Here is a 17,715-nt window from a genome sequence, read left to right as displayed (position 1 = left end):
GCGTCCACAGCCCTCAGGGCGCTGCTGGAGTTGGGCTGCTTCTGATGCTCGCTGTGCTGGGTTAAACTGGGTGCTACTTACCTTTTTGTGTTTTTATTTTCTTTACCTTTCTTCTCGGTGACTGTTTCCTCATCTGTATTCCTGGCCTCGGGACGGGTTTTTAAAAAAATATATTTTATTGATTTTCCACAGAGAGGAAGGAAGAGGTATAGAGAAAAACGTCGATGAGAGGGAAACATGGACCAGTTGCCTCCTGCACACCTCCCACCGGGGATGTGCCCACAACCAATGTACATGCCCTTGACCAGAATCAAACCTGGGACCTTTCAGTCCGCAGACCGATGCTCTATCCACTGAGCCAAACCGGTTTTTGAATCTTGAATGAGGATGCAGGCAGAGCGTGCAGGGCGTGTCCTGTGCACAATGCTCAACCGCTAGTGTCATTGGAGATTGTACCTGGCTTTGATGGTAAATGTGGGCAAAACACACGTTTCGTACATTTAATTGGATGTTATTTCCAAATGTGTGCGTCTGAGTGGGTGAAGGACGGGCGGAGGGGCTGGAGGTGAAAGGGTGGCCAGGTGAAGCCCAGTCACCGCACGCAGGAGGCCAGCTACTCTGTTTATTGTCACCCGATGCCCTTTGTGCTTCGCCCCATGTCTGCGAACGGCCGTTAGCGTTTGGGAAATCATCCCAAAGGATGACCCATTTCAACGTGGTCCAAGTTCTGCCCAGAGCTGGGCGGAGGACGGCGGTCCGCCTGGCCAGCAGGTGGCGCTCAGGCGCTGCCCGGGGCTGGAGGCGCCTGGAGAGGGCGGGCTCCTGCGGGCTGGGGGCGGGCGGGCACGCAAGCTCCCCTCTGATTGGCCCGGGCGCCGCGGCTGCCGTCCAATCAGGGGCGCCGCGCGCTCACGCAGCCGGACGGCGGCGCCCGCGCACATTTGAAATGGCTGACGAGCTGCCGGCGGGGCTGGGGCTGCGCCCCGAGGCGCCGGGGCCGGGGCCGGGGGGCGCGGGCGGCGCGGCCGGGGAGGCGCCCCCGGAGGAAGGTGAGTGCGGACGGCGGGCGGGGCGAGGGCCCGGGGCGCCCGGCCCGGCGGGTCTGCGAGGCCCGGGACTCCGTGCGCCTGCGTGTCGGCCCCGGGCGTGTCGGCCCCGGGCGTGTCGGCCCCGGGCGTGTCGGCCCCGGGCGTGTCGGCCCCGGGCGTGTCGGCCCCGGGCGTGTCGGCCCCGGGCGTGTCGGCCCCGGGCGTGTCGGCCCCGGGCGTGTCGGCCCCGGGCGTGTCGGCCCCGGGCGTGTCGGCCCCGGGCGTGTCGGCCCCGGGCGTGTCGGCCCCGGGCGTGTCGGCCCCGGGCGTGTCGGCCCCGGGCGTGTCGGCCGGCACCCAGGTCTCTGCTCGGCCCCCCTCTCCCTCGGCCCCCTTTCCCCCAGCCCGCCCTCCCCCTCGGCTACAGCTCAGCACCCGGCACCCAGGTCTCTGCTCGGCGCCCCTCCCCCTTGGTCACGGCTCGCAGCACCGCGGGCGGGTGGCACCCAGCACCCAGGCCCCACTGGGCCCCCCTCCCTCGCAGTCCCCTCCCCCTTGGCTACAGCTCAGCCCCCAGCACCCAAGTCTCTGCTCACACCCCCCCCCCCTCGGTCACGGCTCAGCACCCAGGCCCCGCTCGGCCCCCTCCCCCTCAGGGAGGCCCCACTGTGTCCGCCTCCCGCTGGAAGCTGTGGGACTGGGGTGGGGAGACCCCAGAGGGAGTGAAGGAAGTGGACCTCACACCACCACTGCTCCCCCCCTCCCCCCCAGCCACCTGGGCAAGTCCCGGGTTTCGGCTTCCCCATCTGGACAGCTGCGGGGACAGCTGCGGGCCCTCCGAGGGCGGAGGCGCAGGGAGGCGTGGGAAAGGGAGCTTTCAGAGGGGCCTGAGGAGCCCTGCAGGTGTGTGTGCAAGCACTATGGGCACTGACACCCCCACCTCCCACCTCCCACCTCCCTCCTCCAGCACCCCCCATCCATCCGGGCGCTCCTGTGGGTGAGGAAGGGGTTCTGTGATGGATCATAGACTCCTCGCTGGGCAGGTCACGCTGTGCAGCCACGCCCAGGCATAGGACCGCTTTAGTGAACGGTCTCTGCCTTAAGCCAGCCTCTCTGAAATTTAAAACAAAAAATAAAAAATCACATACACATATATACGAAGTGGCCAGATTATTATGATCTGTGAACACATAATAACCTGGCCACTCTGCGTGTATATATATTGGAGGCCTGGTGCATGAATTTGTGCATGGGTGGGGCTGGCCAGCCTGGCCAGGGGGAGGGGACATGGTGGTTGGCCAGCCTGCCTGCTGGTTGAACTCCAGGTCGAGAGGACAGTTTGCATATTAGCCTTTTATCCTATAGGCTAATCCCGGGCCAGATTATCATGCGTTCAGAGATCATCACCATCTGGCTCATAGCACCCAGGCCCTCATCGGCCCTCCCTCCCCTTTGGCCACGGCTCAGCACCTAGGCCCCCTCGGCCCCCTCCCCCTCAGCCGATAGATATAAATCTATCTGTCTGTGAGACCTCGGGTGACCTCCACTTGATTCAGTGGCAGGCGCCCCCTGGGGAAGCTCAGAAACAGGCCTGGCCCGGGAGGAGAACTTGGGGTTTGGGGTGTGCTTCCCTTCAGTGCAGCGAGGGGAGGGGAGCGCGTGGCTGCGGGCGCTGAGCGGGGCGGGAGGGGGAAGCGGCCTGAACCCCGAGGCCGGCCGCTCCGCTGACGCGGGCGGTGCCTTCAGGTTCGCCCCCAGACGGAGATGCGAGCAGCGACTGCAGCCGGGAGGACAGCCCGGGGTCCCGGTTACCCCGCTTCGTGCTGCAGGGGAAGACCCACTTCCCGGAGCTGTTCCAGACCGGCCACCTCCCGCTCTACGAGCGCTTCCGGGCCTACCAGGACTACATCCTCGGTGAGCCCGCCGCGCCCGAGCCTCTCTGCCTCTCCACGTCCGGCGCCGTCTGGCTCGGCCCCCGTGGCGGTGGCCCAGTGGGCCCCGGACCCCCTGGGGGTGGTGCAGGCCTGTTTGTATGCGTGGCCGCCCACCCCCGCCGGGCGCAGCCTCAGTACCCTCCGTGCTTCCTCTCTGCAGCCGACTGCAAGGCCTCGGAGGTGCGGGAGTTCACGGCCGAGTTCCTGGAGAAGGTGCTGGAGCCGTCGGGGTGGCGGGCGGTCTGGCACACCAGCGTGTTCGAGGTGCTGGTGGAGGTAAATTCACGCCCTCACCGAGCTCCGTGTGCCTCTCGCTGAAAGCACTTCCCTTCACGCCGTCACGGCCAAAGCCCGGCTCCTAATTAAGGTTGATGAGCCGATTGAAACCAGCCTGTCTTTCGCATCTACTCGCCCCTGCAGGCCCCTTCCTATGTGCTTCGCCCCTGATTGCCTTGGCGCCCCCCCCCCCCAATCCTGTCCCCTCTACCCGCTGCCCTTCACTTCCTCTGGATCCAGCAGGAAACTCGGCCTTTCTGCACCAGCAGCTGCCGAGCTGGTCTCTGCCACAGGCCCTTTGCACCTCCCCTCTTCAGAGGGCTGCTGCCGTCCCCCCCTTCCCATTGCGGCTCCCACGCGGCTCCCTCCCCTGCTAGTCAGTCTCTGCCCCATACTGTCACCGTCTTGTCCGTCAGTGTCCTCCATCGCTGTGTCAGCCCCATGTGGGCCGGCGCCAGGCCCGTCTGTTCGTCCTCTGAGTGAGGGCCGCAGGCTCTCCGCTCCGGCTCCTGTTACACACACCAGCCCCGGGCCGTGCGGGGCGTGCCTCCTCCCCGTGGTCCGTGGGTTCAGCCCTCGTTTTCACTCGGAGGTCACGGACGTGGACTGCGCAGCCCTGGAGGCCGAGGTGCGGCTGGCGGAGCCCTGCCTGTGCGAGGCGCGCGCGGGCACCTTCACGGCGGAGTGCGTGCGGGAGCTCCTGGAGCTGAAGGGCCGGCGGCTGCCCCTGCGGGAGCTGTGGGTGGTGTTCGACGGCTCCGGGGCCCTGGACCAGACGGCGCTGGCCGTGGAGCACGTCAGGTGGGCGGCGGCGGGAGCTCCCCCCTCCCAGGCGGGCGTGAGGCCAGGTACGGGGGCCTCGCCGAGGCCGCTCAGAGGGGGTGGCCTCGACCACACGCGCAGCGGCCCAGCGGCCTCTCCCGCGGGGGGTGGGCTGCGGGTTTTCCTTCGCTCTCCCCCCGCCCGGAGCCAGGGTTGAACTTGAGTGGCGTGGTCTCCGCCTCAGGTTTTTCTACCAGCACATCTGGAGGAGCTGGGACGAGGAGGAGGAGGACGAGTACGACTACTTTGTCCGCTGCGTGGAGCCTCGGCTCAGGCTGTGAGTGTCCGCTCCGACCTTGAACTTGACCCGTGGTCCAGCTAGACCTGTGGTCCAACTTGACCCATGGTTTAACTTGACCGTGGTTTAACTTGACCCGTGGGTTAATTTGACCTGTGGGTTAACGTGACCTGTGGGTTAACGTGACCCGTGGGTTAACTTGACCCGTGGTTTAACGTGACCTGTGGGTTAATGTGACCCGTGGGTTAACTTGACCCGTGGGTTAACTCCACCTGTGTGTATCTGTGCTCCGGGGCCCGGACAAAGATAGGCTGCAGGTGTACAGAAACCCACACATTTATTAAGGTTTTGAATCTGATAGACGAGAAGATAATTTACTCAGTGGCTCCACTTCCGAGGGACGGCTCAGCCTTGCCCGCCCCGCCCCACCCCCGCAGGAAGTGTGTCCGTGAGCTGAGCGCGTGGCCAGCTCCGTGGCCGGAAGCGTCCACGGGAGGGCTCAGCCGCTGTCGAACTTGCAGGCACTACGACATCCTGGAGGACCGCGTGCCCTCCGGCCTGGTGGCCGACTACCGCGGCCTGCTGGCGCGCGGCGAGGCCGTCTACCGCAGCTTCCTGGACCTGCGCAGCAGCCTGTCGGCCTGCGGCGCCGACTCGGAGCAGGAGAACGTCTCCATGGTGCAGGGCCTGGAGCTGTACTCGGAGCTGGAGCAGCTCAAGCAGAAGCTGAAGCTGATCGAGAACCCCCTGCTGAGGTGTGGGCCCCTGCCACCCCTGCCTGGCTTCTTGGCTTTTAAAAAAGAGGTTTTTCTTGGTGTCAGAGAGGGAGAGGGAGAAGGAGAGAGAGACATCACTGATGAGAGGGAATCACGGGTCGGCTGCCTCCTGCACGTCCCACACTGGGGATCGAACCCGCAACCCGGTCCCAACCGGGAATCGGACCGTGACCTCCTGGTTCATAGGTCGGCGCTCAGCCCCTGGGCCCCAGGGGCCGGGCCTCCGGCTTCCTCTCTGCAGGCCGTGCTGCTCACAGCCCCCTGCTTCCTCCCAGGTACGTGTTCGGCTACCAGAAGAAGTCCAACGTCCAAGCAAAGGGCGCCCGCCCGTGTGGCCAGAGGGTCACCCACGTGGTGTCCTCCGCCATGGCGACAGGGCTGCTGCAGGCCCTGCTCAGGGACCGGCTGTGCCCGGAGCCGGGCGCGGAGGACACCGAGGTCCAGGTGAGGACACGGGGTCCAGGTGAGGACATGGGGGGTCCAGGTGAGGACACGGGGTCCAGGTGAGGACATGGGGTCCAGGGCTGCCCCGCTGGCGTCTGTGCCGGGACGGGACGGCTCGGGGTGCTCCGTCTGCGGGACCCCTTCAGAGGAAATGTGGGACCGAGGCCCCGGGCCCACTGTGTCCTTGCTGCCCTCCAGTTCCACAGGGACCCGCTGGGGGCCATCGGCGCCTGCTACGAGGGCGACAGGGTGATCGTCTGCCCCGGCCGCTACGTGGTGCAGGGCGCCCTCTCCATCGCGGACTCCATCGCGCTGGAAGGTGAGCGGGCGGCCTCGAACGGGACCCGCCTCGTGGACGGGGCGCCGGAGGGAATGTGGTGCCAGCCCTTCGGTTTCACACAGGAAGGGCCGACCGGTGTCTGAGCCACAGGGGGTGTTGTTCTCTGTGGCCTCGAGTGTTGGAGGACACACGGGGAGGAAAAGGCCATGGGCACTGGCCAGGGTGGGTCAGTGGTTAGAGCTCAGCCCATGACCCAAAGGATCACGGGCTCCATTTCCAGTCAGGGGCACACACCCGGTTGTAGGGTCGATCCAAGGCACTTGTGTGAAAACCAGTCACTGATTCACACCCACGTCTCCCTCCTGCTCGCTCGCTCTCCTCTTCCCTGCCTTCCACACTCTAAAAAGATCCCTGGGACAATACCCTTGGGTGAGGATTAACAATAAGGAAAGACTGCTTTCCAGATTGTAAGAGGTGCATGGGCAGGAAATCTGGTTTCTAGAATAAAAAATGTCCCAGCAATATACTTTAAAAGCACATTTTAAAAAGTATTATTTTACATGTTGCTTATTCTTAGTCCATAAAAGTTGTGGGTATATGGGTGCATTATTTAAGAAAGTTTAGCTTATTTAAAAAAAAACTGACCTCAGGAAATTGAACCTGAGGCCCTTCAGTGCCTGGCCGACACTCCAGCCACCGCGTGTCAGGTTTGGAGTTGGTCTGTGTAAGAGAATGACATCCGATAATCTGGAAAACTGCTCCGGCTCTCTGGAACCTCATTGTGTTAGACTCAGAGGAACAGAATCCTGAGCTGGCAAAACCGCTGTCACGTGCGTCAGAGCCCGCGGGCCCGTGCACGGCGGATTTGCCGTTTTACAGCAGATTTCATGCTGAGCTGCCTGGGCTGTTGGTGGTTCTGATGGGGCGTTGAGGTTATTGAATTGTGTCTGCTCTGGCCACGTGGAGCCGGTGTGTGGGGGGTCCGTTTACTTCAGTGTCGCTGGGCCTGGTCCCCGTGGGGAGGCGTCTGTCGGAGTTTGTGCTCGGCCGCCTCCGCCAGCAGCGCTCCCTCTCCAGGGTACGGGCTGCCCGACGACATCGTCATAGAGAAGCGGGGCAAGGGGGACACCTTCGTGGACTGCTCGGGCGCCGACGTGAGGATCTCCTGCGTGAAGTTCATCCAGCACGACGCCGTGGAGGGCATCCTGGGTGAGGCGGTGAGGCTGCGCGGCCGCTGGTCCGGCCTCGGGCACCACGGCCCCGCAGGCAGCCCGGGAGCCCCGGGCCCAGGAGGTCAGCTGGGAACCCCGGGGCCCCAGGAGGTCAGCCGGGGAGCCCGGGCCCAGGAGGTCAGCTGGGAACCCCGGGGCCCCAGGAGGTCAGCCGGGAACCCCGGGGCCCCAGGAGGTCAGCCGGGGAGCCCCGGGCCCAGGAGGTCAGCCGGGAACCCTCGGGCCCAGGAGGTCAGCTGGGAACCCCGGGGCCCCAGGAGGTCAGCCGGGAACCCCGGGGCCCCAGGAGGTCAGCCGGGAACCCCGGGGCCCCAGGAGGTCAGCCGGGAACCCCCGGGCCCAGGAGGTCAGCTGGGGAGCCCCGGGGCCACAGGAGGTCAGCCGGGAACCCCCGGGCCCAGGAGGCTGGTCAGTTACTCACGTACTCAGCGCGCGGCCTGCGGAGCCCATTCCAGCTTGAGCGTGTCCGTGTCCCTGCAGTCGTCCACCGCGGCAGGACCACCGTGGAGAACTGCGTGCTGCAGTGCGAGACCACGGGCGTGACAGTGCGCACCTCCGCGGAGCTGGTCATGCGGGCTTCGGACCTGTGCGGCGCCAAGGTGTGTGCTCCCGTTGGGGGCGGGGTCAGGGGGCGGGGCCAAGGTGCGTGCTCCCTGTCGGGGCGGGGGCGGGGCTCAGCGCAGGCCCGAGGAAGGGGCAGCCCTGGCGCTGGGTGGGGGGAGGCGGCCGTGCTGGGCCGCGCTCCTTCAGTGCCGTCCCCAGCGAGGTGAGTGGTTCCTGTGGCAGTTCTTCACCACCTTGAAGGGATTCTATTTCTGTTTTCTGAGAATTTCTGTAATGAATGTGTGTTTCCACTTGAAGATGTGTCTTCTGCATTCTTTGATATGGTCCCATGCTGCTGATTGATCGATCAATTAATAGAATCAGAAAACAGATTTGTCCAGAGTGAGAGCGGAACAACAGTGAAGGGCAGACACCTTAGCCAGTGGTGTGTGTGCACACGTGTGTGCGTGCGTGTGTGTGTGTGTGTGTGTGTATGTGTGGTCTCTGAGTGGTGTATGATGGGCCGCTTCCTGGCAGTGGAGCAGGGGCAGCGTCACTAGAACACACATTTCCTAGGAAAGCTTTCTCCTTGTGCTCTGCGCTCGCTGTCAGAGGTAAGAAATGGCGGCAGGGCCCTCCGGCGGGCCCGCCTTCACAAAGGGCGCGGTGCCTTGTGGTCTAGGGGGCCGGCGTGGAGATCTACCCGGGCAGCACATGCTCCCTGAGCGACAGCGGGATCCACCACTGCCGGGAGGGCATCCTCATCAAGGTGAGCCCGCCCGGTGTCCCTGGCCCTGGGGTCCCAATGGGAGGGTGGGGACAGAGCGGGTTTCGGGCTGCAGACACGGGTGCAGTGTTCTCGGAGGCCTGCATGCGGCCCTCGCTGGCTCCCGCTGTGCGCTGTGCGCCCCCTTCCTGCTTCGGGCTTGGGGTCGCCGGGAGCTGCGGTGGTGAGGCAGGGGCGCTGAGGAGACCTCGGTTCACACGCCATCTTGGCTGTCACAGGACTTCCTGGATGAGCACTACGACCTCCCCAAGATCTCCCTGGTGAACAACATCATCCACAACAACGAGGGCTACGGCGTCGTCCTGGTGAAGCCGAGGATCTTCTCCGACCTGCAGGAGGACGCCCAGGGCGGAGCCGAAGGTGGGCCGCCCAGCGCCTCCCGGAGCTCCTGCACTGGCTGGCTGTCTGGGCAGCAGAGGGGCTGACCCAGAGGCCGTGATGGAGGCCAGCCCTGAGCCGATCCTGCGGTTCTCAGCTGGGAGGAGGGTGGAGCTTGGCCTGGTGGGGAGCCTCCTCCTCAGGGGCTGCTGCAGGGAGTGCTGTGTCCTCAGGGCTCTGGAGGTCAGAGTGCAGGGGTGTGGCCCAGGGTTCTGGAGGTCAGAGTGCAGGGGTGTGGCCCAGGGCTCTGCAGGTCAGAGTGCAGGGGTGTGGCCCGGGGTTCTGGAGGTCAGAGTGCAGGGGTGTGGCCCGGGGTTCTGGAGGTCAGAGTGCAGGGGCGTGGCCCAGGGTTCTGGAGGTCAGAGTGCAGGGGCGTGGCCCAGGGTTCTGGAGGTCAGAGTGCAGGGGTGTGGCTGAGGTCTCACAAGGCCACTGTGAGGTGTCAGCGGAGGGCTGTGACCCGGGGGGAGGATCTCTGAGCTGGTTCTTGTTGGCAGACCCGTGTCCTGAGGGTCAGGCCTGAAGCCTCCATCTATGTTGGCTGCTGGCTGGGGTCACGCTCCGCCAGTCGCAGGGCCCATCTCAGCAGAGGGACCTCCCTCGGCGAATCCCTCTTCCTGCTTCCTTCTCCTGTGGGCTGTGGGGTCAGGCCCACACCCGCTGTCTCCTAAGGCCCGCTCATTAGTTACCTCTGGCCCGACCCGTGGGCCCTTTAACAGTAGACGTCACAGCCCGGCCAGCGCCCGGGAGCCAGCGAGCTCCTGGCGGTGCCGAGAGAGGGCGACGGGGCGGGAGGGGCCGTGGGTGAGGAGGGTCCCGGAGGAGCGTCCCTGTGGCCACCTGTCGGGCTCAGGGACACCCTGTGGGGCTCCGTGTCTGAGGGCCGGGCCCCGGCGCTGGGACTCGGGCGGCCAGTCCGCCGCCTCCATGGCGGGATCCGGCTGTGGAGCCGGTCCCAGTCGGGCTCCTTTGTCCCCAGAAAACAAGGCACCGAGAGGCCCGCCGCAGGGGGAGGCCGCCGAGGCCGAGGGCGCGGACCCCGAGGAGCTGCTGGGGGGCCCGGCCCGGAAGGGGGGGCCGCGCCCCAGGCCGGGGCCCCCCGGGCACCCGGAAGGCAACTGCGAGATCGTCAGCGAGCTGGTGGCGGCCTCCGCGCAGAAGGGGCGGCTGAGGAGGAAGCGGCTGAGCGAGCTGGGCATCACGCAGGCGGACGACACACTCATGGCCCAGGGCATGTTCGTGGCCATCGCCGAGAACCAGTTCAAGTGGAACGGCAAGGGCAGCTTCGGCACGTTTCTCTTCTGACGCGGCCGTGCACACGCCCGCCCGCCGCCCCTGCCTCTGCTCGCTCGCTGGGCCCCGGGCCAGTACCCGGTGGGCGGGGACCTGCCTGCTGTGCACGGACCTCCCTCTCTGCGCAGGCGGTGGCTCCTGTGACACGGTTCTCTGACACCGAGCCTGTCCCAGCCCGGGCGTGAGCACACTCCCCGGCTCCCCGGAGCACAGGGCGGGCACGAGGGCCCGTCCCCCTGGACCGCGCTGCCCCTGCTGTGCCCTCTGGCCTGGGGCAGCGTGTCCGGGCCCAGCTGAGTTTGCACACACCCCTCAGAGGACTATCTCTTCCACGGGGGCCGCCCCGTCAGACTGCCGCAGGGTTCGGGCTGCGTGCGTACATGGCCTGTGGCTCCTGAGAGCAGACGTGGAGCGTGTACCGGGGCAGAGTGCGTGGAGCTGGCGGGCGTGGATGCGTGGATCGTGTAGCAGTGTTCTGAGCCGGTTCTCACCCAGCTGTGCAGTCTGCCCTGTAAAGCCAGCTTTGAAGATATTTATATTTAAAAGGTTAAATGTTACATTAATATACTAACGATTAAAGTGATGCTGATGACGGAATCGGATCTTGTGTTTTCCCCAAGTTGGGGGGCCTTATGGGGTGCCCTGCGGGGGCTGCGCAGGGAGGGCTTGGAGCTGTAGGACCAGCCTCCCTCTCTCCAGCGGCGGCTCTAACTGGAACTCCTGGGACGGGCTGTGGTTGCAGAGCCGTCAGGGCGGTGAGAGGACGGGGAGGGCCCTGGGCGTTGGGATGGTGAGGAGGAGGAGGGTCTGGGCTGCTGGTCCCGGGGCCGGGGGGCTTGCAGGTGCCGAGGGCCAGCCCGAGCCCGGGTCAGGCAGCAGAGCGACCATGCCTGGGGTGCAGGCAGCAGATCCACGGGCCTCGAAGCGGGAGGGCACACGTGTGATCGGAGTGGAACACGGGAGCGGGCGGGGACACGGTGCCAGAGGAGAGGACGGGGTGGGGCCCACACAATACGACATACAGATGGTGGATTATGGAACGGACACCTGAAACCTGTCGTTTACTAGCCAAGGTCCCCCTGACACATTCCATAAACATTTAAAAAGTAAAGTTTCCGAGAACAAATAGAGAAGAAGAAAAAGTGATGTTTGCCGATAGCGTTCAGCCCCGGCCCGGCCGGCGTGGCTCAGGGGCTGAGCTTCAACCTAGGAACCAGGAGGTCAGGGTTCGATTCCCCCCTGGGCACAGGCCCAGGTTGCGGGCTCCATCCCCAGTGAGGGGCGTGCAGGAGGCAGCAGGTCCATGATTCTCTCTCATCATCTCCCTTTCCCTCTGAAATCAATGGAAAAAAAAAAGGGGGGGGGGGGGCGTTCAGCCCGGGCAGAGCACGGCCACCTGTGTGCTCAGGGACAGTCCCCGGGCCGCGCCCAGCGAGGGGCACGGGAAGAGCTGGGGCCCTGGAACGGGCAGCAGCCGCCCCCTCGGTCGGGGGGTGCGGAGACTGAGCCCAGGCCGCTGGGGGCTCCCAGGGGCCGTTCCCCTCAGCCTCCCTCCCCCCGGGGACCGGACACCGGCTCCATCTGTGACGGCGGCGCTGTGACTCCCGTCTCCTCGGGACCCGCTCCTATTTCACGCGAAAGGAAATGGCGTTCTCTTCATCAGGAGCAATTACACGTAAATACTGCGTGTCATCTGCTCTAGGAATGCTAGCGGGAGGCAGACCGCCAGTTACCGTGGCAACGGGCAGAGCCGGTGCCTGTGAGCATCAGCGCCTTGGTCCCCGGAGGGAAAGTTAGTGTGTGTGTGTGTGTGTGGGGGTGTACATGTGTGTATTTGTGTGTGTGTGTGAGTGTGTGTGTGTGTGAGAGAGTGTGTGTGTGTGTGTGTGCGCGCGCGCACGTGGAGGGGGGGTTGTGTGTGTGTGTGTGTGGTGTGTGTGTGCACATGTGCGTATCTGTGTGTGTGTATGTGTGCGTGGAGGGGTGTGTGTGTGTGTGTGTGTGTGTGTGCGCGCGCGCGCGCGCGCGCGGGGGGGGGGCGTTACTTACAGATCACTCAGCGTGGGTGCAGCTGGGCGTGGGACCCCTCACTCAGGAGGGGCCTGGGCCCCCTTTCTGGGCGGCGGGGAGACCTATGGGATACTTTCAACAATAAAGAATTTAAATAATAAAACAAGGTGTGTTTTGTTCTGGGACAGCTGAGCGGTGGACCGGCCCGTCGTTTCCATGACCGTCCACTAGATGGCGGTCACGTTGCACAGAACTTCAGGAGGAAGGGGCCTTCTACCAGGCGGGACCACTCTCTTCCAGAGGGCGGGTCCGGAGGGCGGCCCTTCTCTGCCAGCGCCTGTGAGGGGCCTGTGAGCGCCTGTGAGGGGCCTGTGAGCGCCTGTGAGGGGCCTGTGAGGGGCCTGTGAGGGCCTGTGAGGGGCCTGTGAGGCGCCTGTGAGGGGCCTGTGAGCGCCTGTGAGGGGCCTGTGTGGGGCCTGTGAGGGCCTGTGAGGGGCCTGTGAGGGGCCTGTGAGGGCCTGTGAGGGGCCTGTGAGGGCCTGTGAGGGCCTGTGAGGGGCCTGTGAGGGGCCTGTGAGGGGCCTGTGAGGGGCCTGTGAGCGCCTGTGAGGGGCCTGTGAGGGGCCTGTGAGGCGCCTGTGAGGGGCCTGTGAGCGCCTGTGAGGGGCCTGTGAGGGGCCTGTGAGGGGCCTGTGAGGGCCTGTGAGGGGCCTGTGAGGGCCTGTGAGGGGCCTGTGAGGGCCTGTGAGGGGCCTGTGAGGGCCTGTGAGGGCCTGTGAGGGGCCTGTGAGGCGCCTGTGAGGGGCCTGTGAGGGCCTGTGAGGGGCCTGTGAGGGGCCTGTGAGCGCCTGTGAGGGGCCTGTGAGGGGCCTGTGAGGGGCCTGTGAGGGGCCTGTGAGGGGCCTGTGAGGGGCCTGTGAGGGCCTGTGAGGGGCCTGTGAGGGGCCTGTGAGGGGCCTGTGAGCGCCTGTGAGGGGCCTGTGAGGGGCCTGTGAGCGCCTGTGAGGGGCCTGTGAGGGGCCTGTGAGGGGCCTGTGAGGGGCCTGTGGGTGGGTGGGTGCCTGTGAGGGGCCTGTGAGCGCCTGTGAGGGGCCTGTGAGGGGCCTGTGAGGGGCCTGTGGGTGGGTGGGTGCCTGTGAGGGGCCTGTGAGCGCCTGTGAGGGGCCTGTGAGGGGCCTGTGAGCGCCTGTGAGGGGCCTGTGAGGGGCCTGTGAGCGCCTGTGAGGGGCCTGTGAGGGGCCTGTGAGGGGCCTGTGAGGGGCCTGTGGGTGGGTGGGTGCCTGTGAGGGGCCTGTGAGCGCCTGTGAGCGCCTGTGAGGGGCCTGTGAGGGGCCTGTGAGGGGCCTGTGAGGGGCCTGTGGGTGGGTGGGTGCCTGTGAGGGGCCTGTGAGCGCCTGTGAGGGGCCTGTGAGGGGCCTGTGAGGGGCCTGTGAGGGGCCTGTGAGGGCCTGTGAGGGCCTGTGAGGGGCCTGTGAGGGGCCTGTGAGGGGCCTGTGAGGGGCCTGTGAGGGGCCTGTGAGCGCCTGTGAGGGCCTGTGAGCGCCTATGAGGGGCCTGTGTGAGCGCCTGTGAGGGGCCTGTGAGCGCCTGTGAGGGGCCTGTGAGGGGCCTGTGAGCGCCTGTGAGGGGCCTGTGAGGGGCCTGTGAGGGGCCTGTGAGGGGCCTGTGGGTGGGTGGGTGCCTGTGAGGGGCCTGTGAGCGCCTGTGAGGGGCCTGTGAGGGGCCTGTGAGGGGCCTGTGAGGGGCCTGTGAGGGCCTGTGAGGGCCTGTGAGGGGCCTGTGAGGGCCTGTGAGGGGCCTGTGAGGGGCCTGTGAGGGCCTGTGAGCGCCTGTGAGGGGCCTGTGTGAGCGCCTGTGTGGGCGGCTGTGAGGGGCCTGTGAGGGGCCTGTGTGGGCGCCTGTGGGTGGGTGAGCAGACGCACAGGTGTAGGTCTAGGCCGTGTGCTGGTGAAAAACCCCAAAACCCCTGTGCTCGGCTGGAGGGGCTCCGTGGTTGAGCATCAACCTATAACCTATGAGGTCAGGGTTCGATTCCCGGTCGGGGCACAGGCCCGGACTGTGGGCTCCATCCCCCGTGGGGGCGTGCAGGAGGCAGCGGGTCCATGATTCTCATCATCTCCCTCTCTCTCTCTCTCTCTCTCTCTCTCTCTCTCTCTCCCTTCCTCTCTGAAGTCAGTAAAAATACGTTTATTAAAAACGAACCAGCAGGGCCCTCGCCCTGACCCTGTCCCGAGCCGGCCTCCGTGTCCACCGGCCCACGTGGCTGCAGGGGGTGCGGGTGCAGGCAGGGCCCCCCCACCTCCTCCTGAGAGCCGCGGGGCCAGGGCCCTGAGAGCCGCTCTGGCAAAGTCAAGGGCCCTCCGGCGGCTGCATCACACTTGACTTTTTGCTAAAATCAAAGACAATCCCTATGGTCCCTGATCCCCCAAAGGACTCGAGGGCCCCTGTGCCAAATTAGACATTCTGTGACCCCCATCTCTGTCCTGTACGTGAGCTCACACCCCGAGTCCCGTCTCCTTCTGGCACCTTCTCCCCTCTCCCCTCCCCCTCCCCCGCTCAGTCACTGCTCTGCGGCCCGTCTCCGAGGGTTTTCTTTTCTCCACCCTTTTCCCTTCACCCTTTTCCTCCAGCCCCCCCCCCCCGCCCCCAGCTTCAGTCTGTTCTCGGCGTCCACGACCCTAAAAGGGAGGAACGCTCACCCTCTGCCAAAGCCTTTCTATCTTAAACTGCCCTTTCCTCAGAGGCGAAGGCGCTGCCCCGTTAGTAAAAGACGCTGCAGCAGGTGTGGCTCAGTGGGTAGAGCATCAGCCTGTGGACGAAGGGCCCCGGGTTTGGTTCTGGCCAAAAGCCGAGAAGCCAGCTGGGAGGGCGGCCACTCGGCGGCGCTGGGAACGGAGCACGGATGGCGGCGGTGAGTCCGCCGGCATTGACCGGGTCTCGCTCGGGGAGCGGTGTCCCTGGCGTGGGCTCCTGCGGGGAGGACGGTAACCTCTGCTTCCTGTCCCTCCCTCCGGTGACGTCCTCCGGGGGCTCCCGGTCCTGGGAGATTTCGGTGCCGAAGGCCGGTCCTGGCTCGGCGCGGAGGGCGCGGAGGAAGGAGCGGCTCTTCCCCCCTGGAAGCAGACAAGGCCATGATCCCGGCGGAGAGGCAGAGGCGGGAGCTCTCCGCCTGCCTCTTCCCCCAGGAACTTTCTAGAACGCTCGATGCATCTCGCCCGTCCTGTGGCAGGCTGGATTAATGGCGCTGCTTTGATGGATGTACAAATATTTACCCAAAACGCAAACCCAGCAGAACACAGAGGAGGGATGATAAATCACCGTTTCCGGAAGCAAACCGGCCCGAGTCCGCCTCCGTGGCCAGCGTGATGGATCATCGCCGCGGCAACGCCCCCGTCTGTGTGGCCCCGAGGGACGGCCAGCTGCTGCACTCTGCTGGCACCTGGTTCAGAGGAGCCATCGGCGGAGCCTGTGCCTCGCCTCCCGAGGGGTGACAGCGGGGACCCCCTCCCCAGGTGACAGTGGGGCGGGAGGACTGAGTCTGCGGAGCCGGTGAACTGCTGAGTCTGGGCTGGTGTCTGGGGTGCGCGTCCGGGGTGGGCCTCTGGGTGGGTGTCCGGGGCTCAGTGGCTGCCTCTCCCCCTTGGACCAGAGAGAAGGTGGCCCCACACCCTTATCCGCCCCGAAAGGAAGCTGCATCCCCTCAGCTGCGGGAAAGCCCAGCCCACCATGCTCCCCACGCTGATCCAAATAAATCTGAGGCGGAGAGGCCGGTGTGGGGCAGCCAGCCCCGTGAGCGGGCTGGGCTGGGGACGGGACACGTGGCAGAGCCTGGCCGGCCTCAGGGAGTGCCTGGAACCCCAGATCTCCAGTATCTGACCCCCCCGCCCCCCGGTTCCAGGATGGAGGGGGATGTGTGACCATCTCCGAACCCTCCTGCTGGCCGCGCCCGCTGGAGCCAGAGGCCACCGCTGTCCCCTCTCCAGACGGGTTTACAGGTGACTCGGTAAGACACCCCCCAGAGCGGCTGCACGGGGACATGTGGGGGCTGGCAGGCCGGGCAGGAGGAAGTGGCCGGGGCTGAGGAGGGCCGGTTACCCCCGGCCACACAGCTGCCCTGGAAGCCCGCACAGCCGCCTATGGCTGCCTGGTGCCCCGCAGGCTGGGCCCGGGCAGAGCAGGGGCGGAGGGCAAGGCAGGGCAGGCGGACGCAGGTGCCCATGCTGGAAGGGCAGCAGATGAGCAGCAGGCGGTGAAGGAGGGGAGGAAAGGACTGTCCCCCAGAACCACGCCCGGGGCGCTCACCCCCACATCCGTGAGCGGGTCTGGGCAGCCCCCGTGCCCGGCTCCCGGGGCTGAGCCGGTCCTCCCTGCCTCGGCAATCCCAGGCACGTGGGTGAGGGCCGGAGGGACATGTAGTCTTATCTGGTTCAACCAGGATTATCCTGAATAAGCCCTTTCCTCGCCCCCATTTGCCCTGTGCCTGGGCGCTGGAGACCTGAGTTACAGTTGGGGCCCTGCCTGCCCCGGGGCTTAACTAGGGGGCTGCACGCCGGTGCTCACCCCCTGGAGGGCCAGGGCCAGGGCCAGCGCCAGGCGAGGGGTGGGCCGAATGACAGGGACGAGGGAGGGTGGGCAGCAGAGGAAATGCCAGCTCAGCCCACGGGCCAGTTCTGACCAGGAGCCCAGGGAAGTGGAGGCTCCCGTCACCAGCTTGTAGCCGGCAGGTCCGACGGGCCAGCGCAGGGCTGCAGGGCCCGTCCTCCTCCGCGGTGAGCAGTGCCCTGTCTCTCTCTCTCTCTCTCACACACATACACACACACACACACACACACACAGACACCTCTGGCCCCCGCCCCCCTCCCTCCCGGACACAGATTCTCAGGCCGGTGGCCTGCGCCGGACAAGCCTCCGGAGGAGACCCGATGTGAGTTTGCCACCCGGCGGACCCGGGTCAGAGCGGGGGTGAGGGTGGGGGGACAGCCTGCGGCCAGGGGGTGCCCCTGCCCCGCTGTCCTGGGCACCAGCAGAGGGCGATGGAGAACATGATGTGCCTGGAGCACAGCTCTCAGATGGCCCCCCCTCCGCCCCTTACCCCACCCCCTGCCCCCTGCCCCCCGCCTCACAGGTGCAAGGGCTGTTCTGTCTCACAGGCCGGGCTCCTGGGGGTCCAGGCTGGCGGCCGAACTGGAAACCACCTGCTCTCTGTACCGAGCCGGGCAGACCGGGCACTCAGCACTCTGTCCTTCCCCTCACGGGCCCCGATCCCGGAGGCTCCTGTGGGGCAGCTGCACCCCTAGCCTTTGTCCCCCCAGAGGGAAACGGGCTCAGGCGGGCTGCTTCCGTCTGTGGTCGGCCGGCCACGCCCCAGGAGCCGCTCCCACTGCCACGGGGGCCAGGCGAGGCCACCCCCGGAGCCCGTACTGGTTTTTGTTTTCACAGCCCACCCCTCGCTGTCCTCTCCAGCTCATGGCGCCTGTGGGATTCTGTGGGGAGGAGCCCAGGGACCTGCATCTCCACGAGGATCCCCCCAGGCTCGCGAGTGCGCGCGTGTGTGTGTGTGCGCGCGCGCGCGCGCGTGGCGGGAGGTGACCGGCTGACGGCCCCGGACATCAAGGGCTGTCTGAACCCGTGGCCCCGGCAAAAGGCAGGCAGTGAGTCAGACTTCACAGCGGCG

The 17,715-nt window shown here is 65.9% G+C and overlaps 1 protein-coding gene across 1 annotated transcript; it reads left to right on the top strand.

Moving 5' to 3' along the window:
• The first annotated feature begins 910 nt into the window (after positions 1-910).
• Positions 911-10,628, top strand: SHCBP1 (SHC binding and spindle associated 1). The gene is made up of 13 exons (XM_084905500.1): positions 911-1,049; positions 2,775-2,942; positions 3,123-3,238; positions 3,831-4,039; positions 4,245-4,337; positions 4,820-5,053; positions 5,350-5,518; positions 5,717-5,837; positions 6,876-7,007; positions 7,511-7,629; positions 8,256-8,342; positions 8,579-8,720; positions 9,718-10,628. Exons 1-13 carry the CDS (start codon positions 947-949, stop codon positions 10,041-10,043), a joined length of 2,019 nt encoding a protein of 672 aa, XP_084761626.1. The 5' UTR covers positions 911-946; the 3' UTR covers positions 10,044-10,628.
• Positions 10,629-17,715: the final 7,087 nt, after the last annotated feature.

The sequence above is a fragment of the Pipistrellus hanaki genome (genome assembly GCF_964339955.1).
Source record: "Pipistrellus hanaki genome assembly, chromosome: 15".
In the NCBI taxonomy this organism is placed as follows: domain Eukaryota; kingdom Metazoa; phylum Chordata; class Mammalia; order Chiroptera; family Vespertilionidae; genus Pipistrellus; species Pipistrellus hanaki.
Note: the sequence above shows the minus strand (reverse complement) of the source record. Positions and strands in the feature narration are given on the sequence as shown.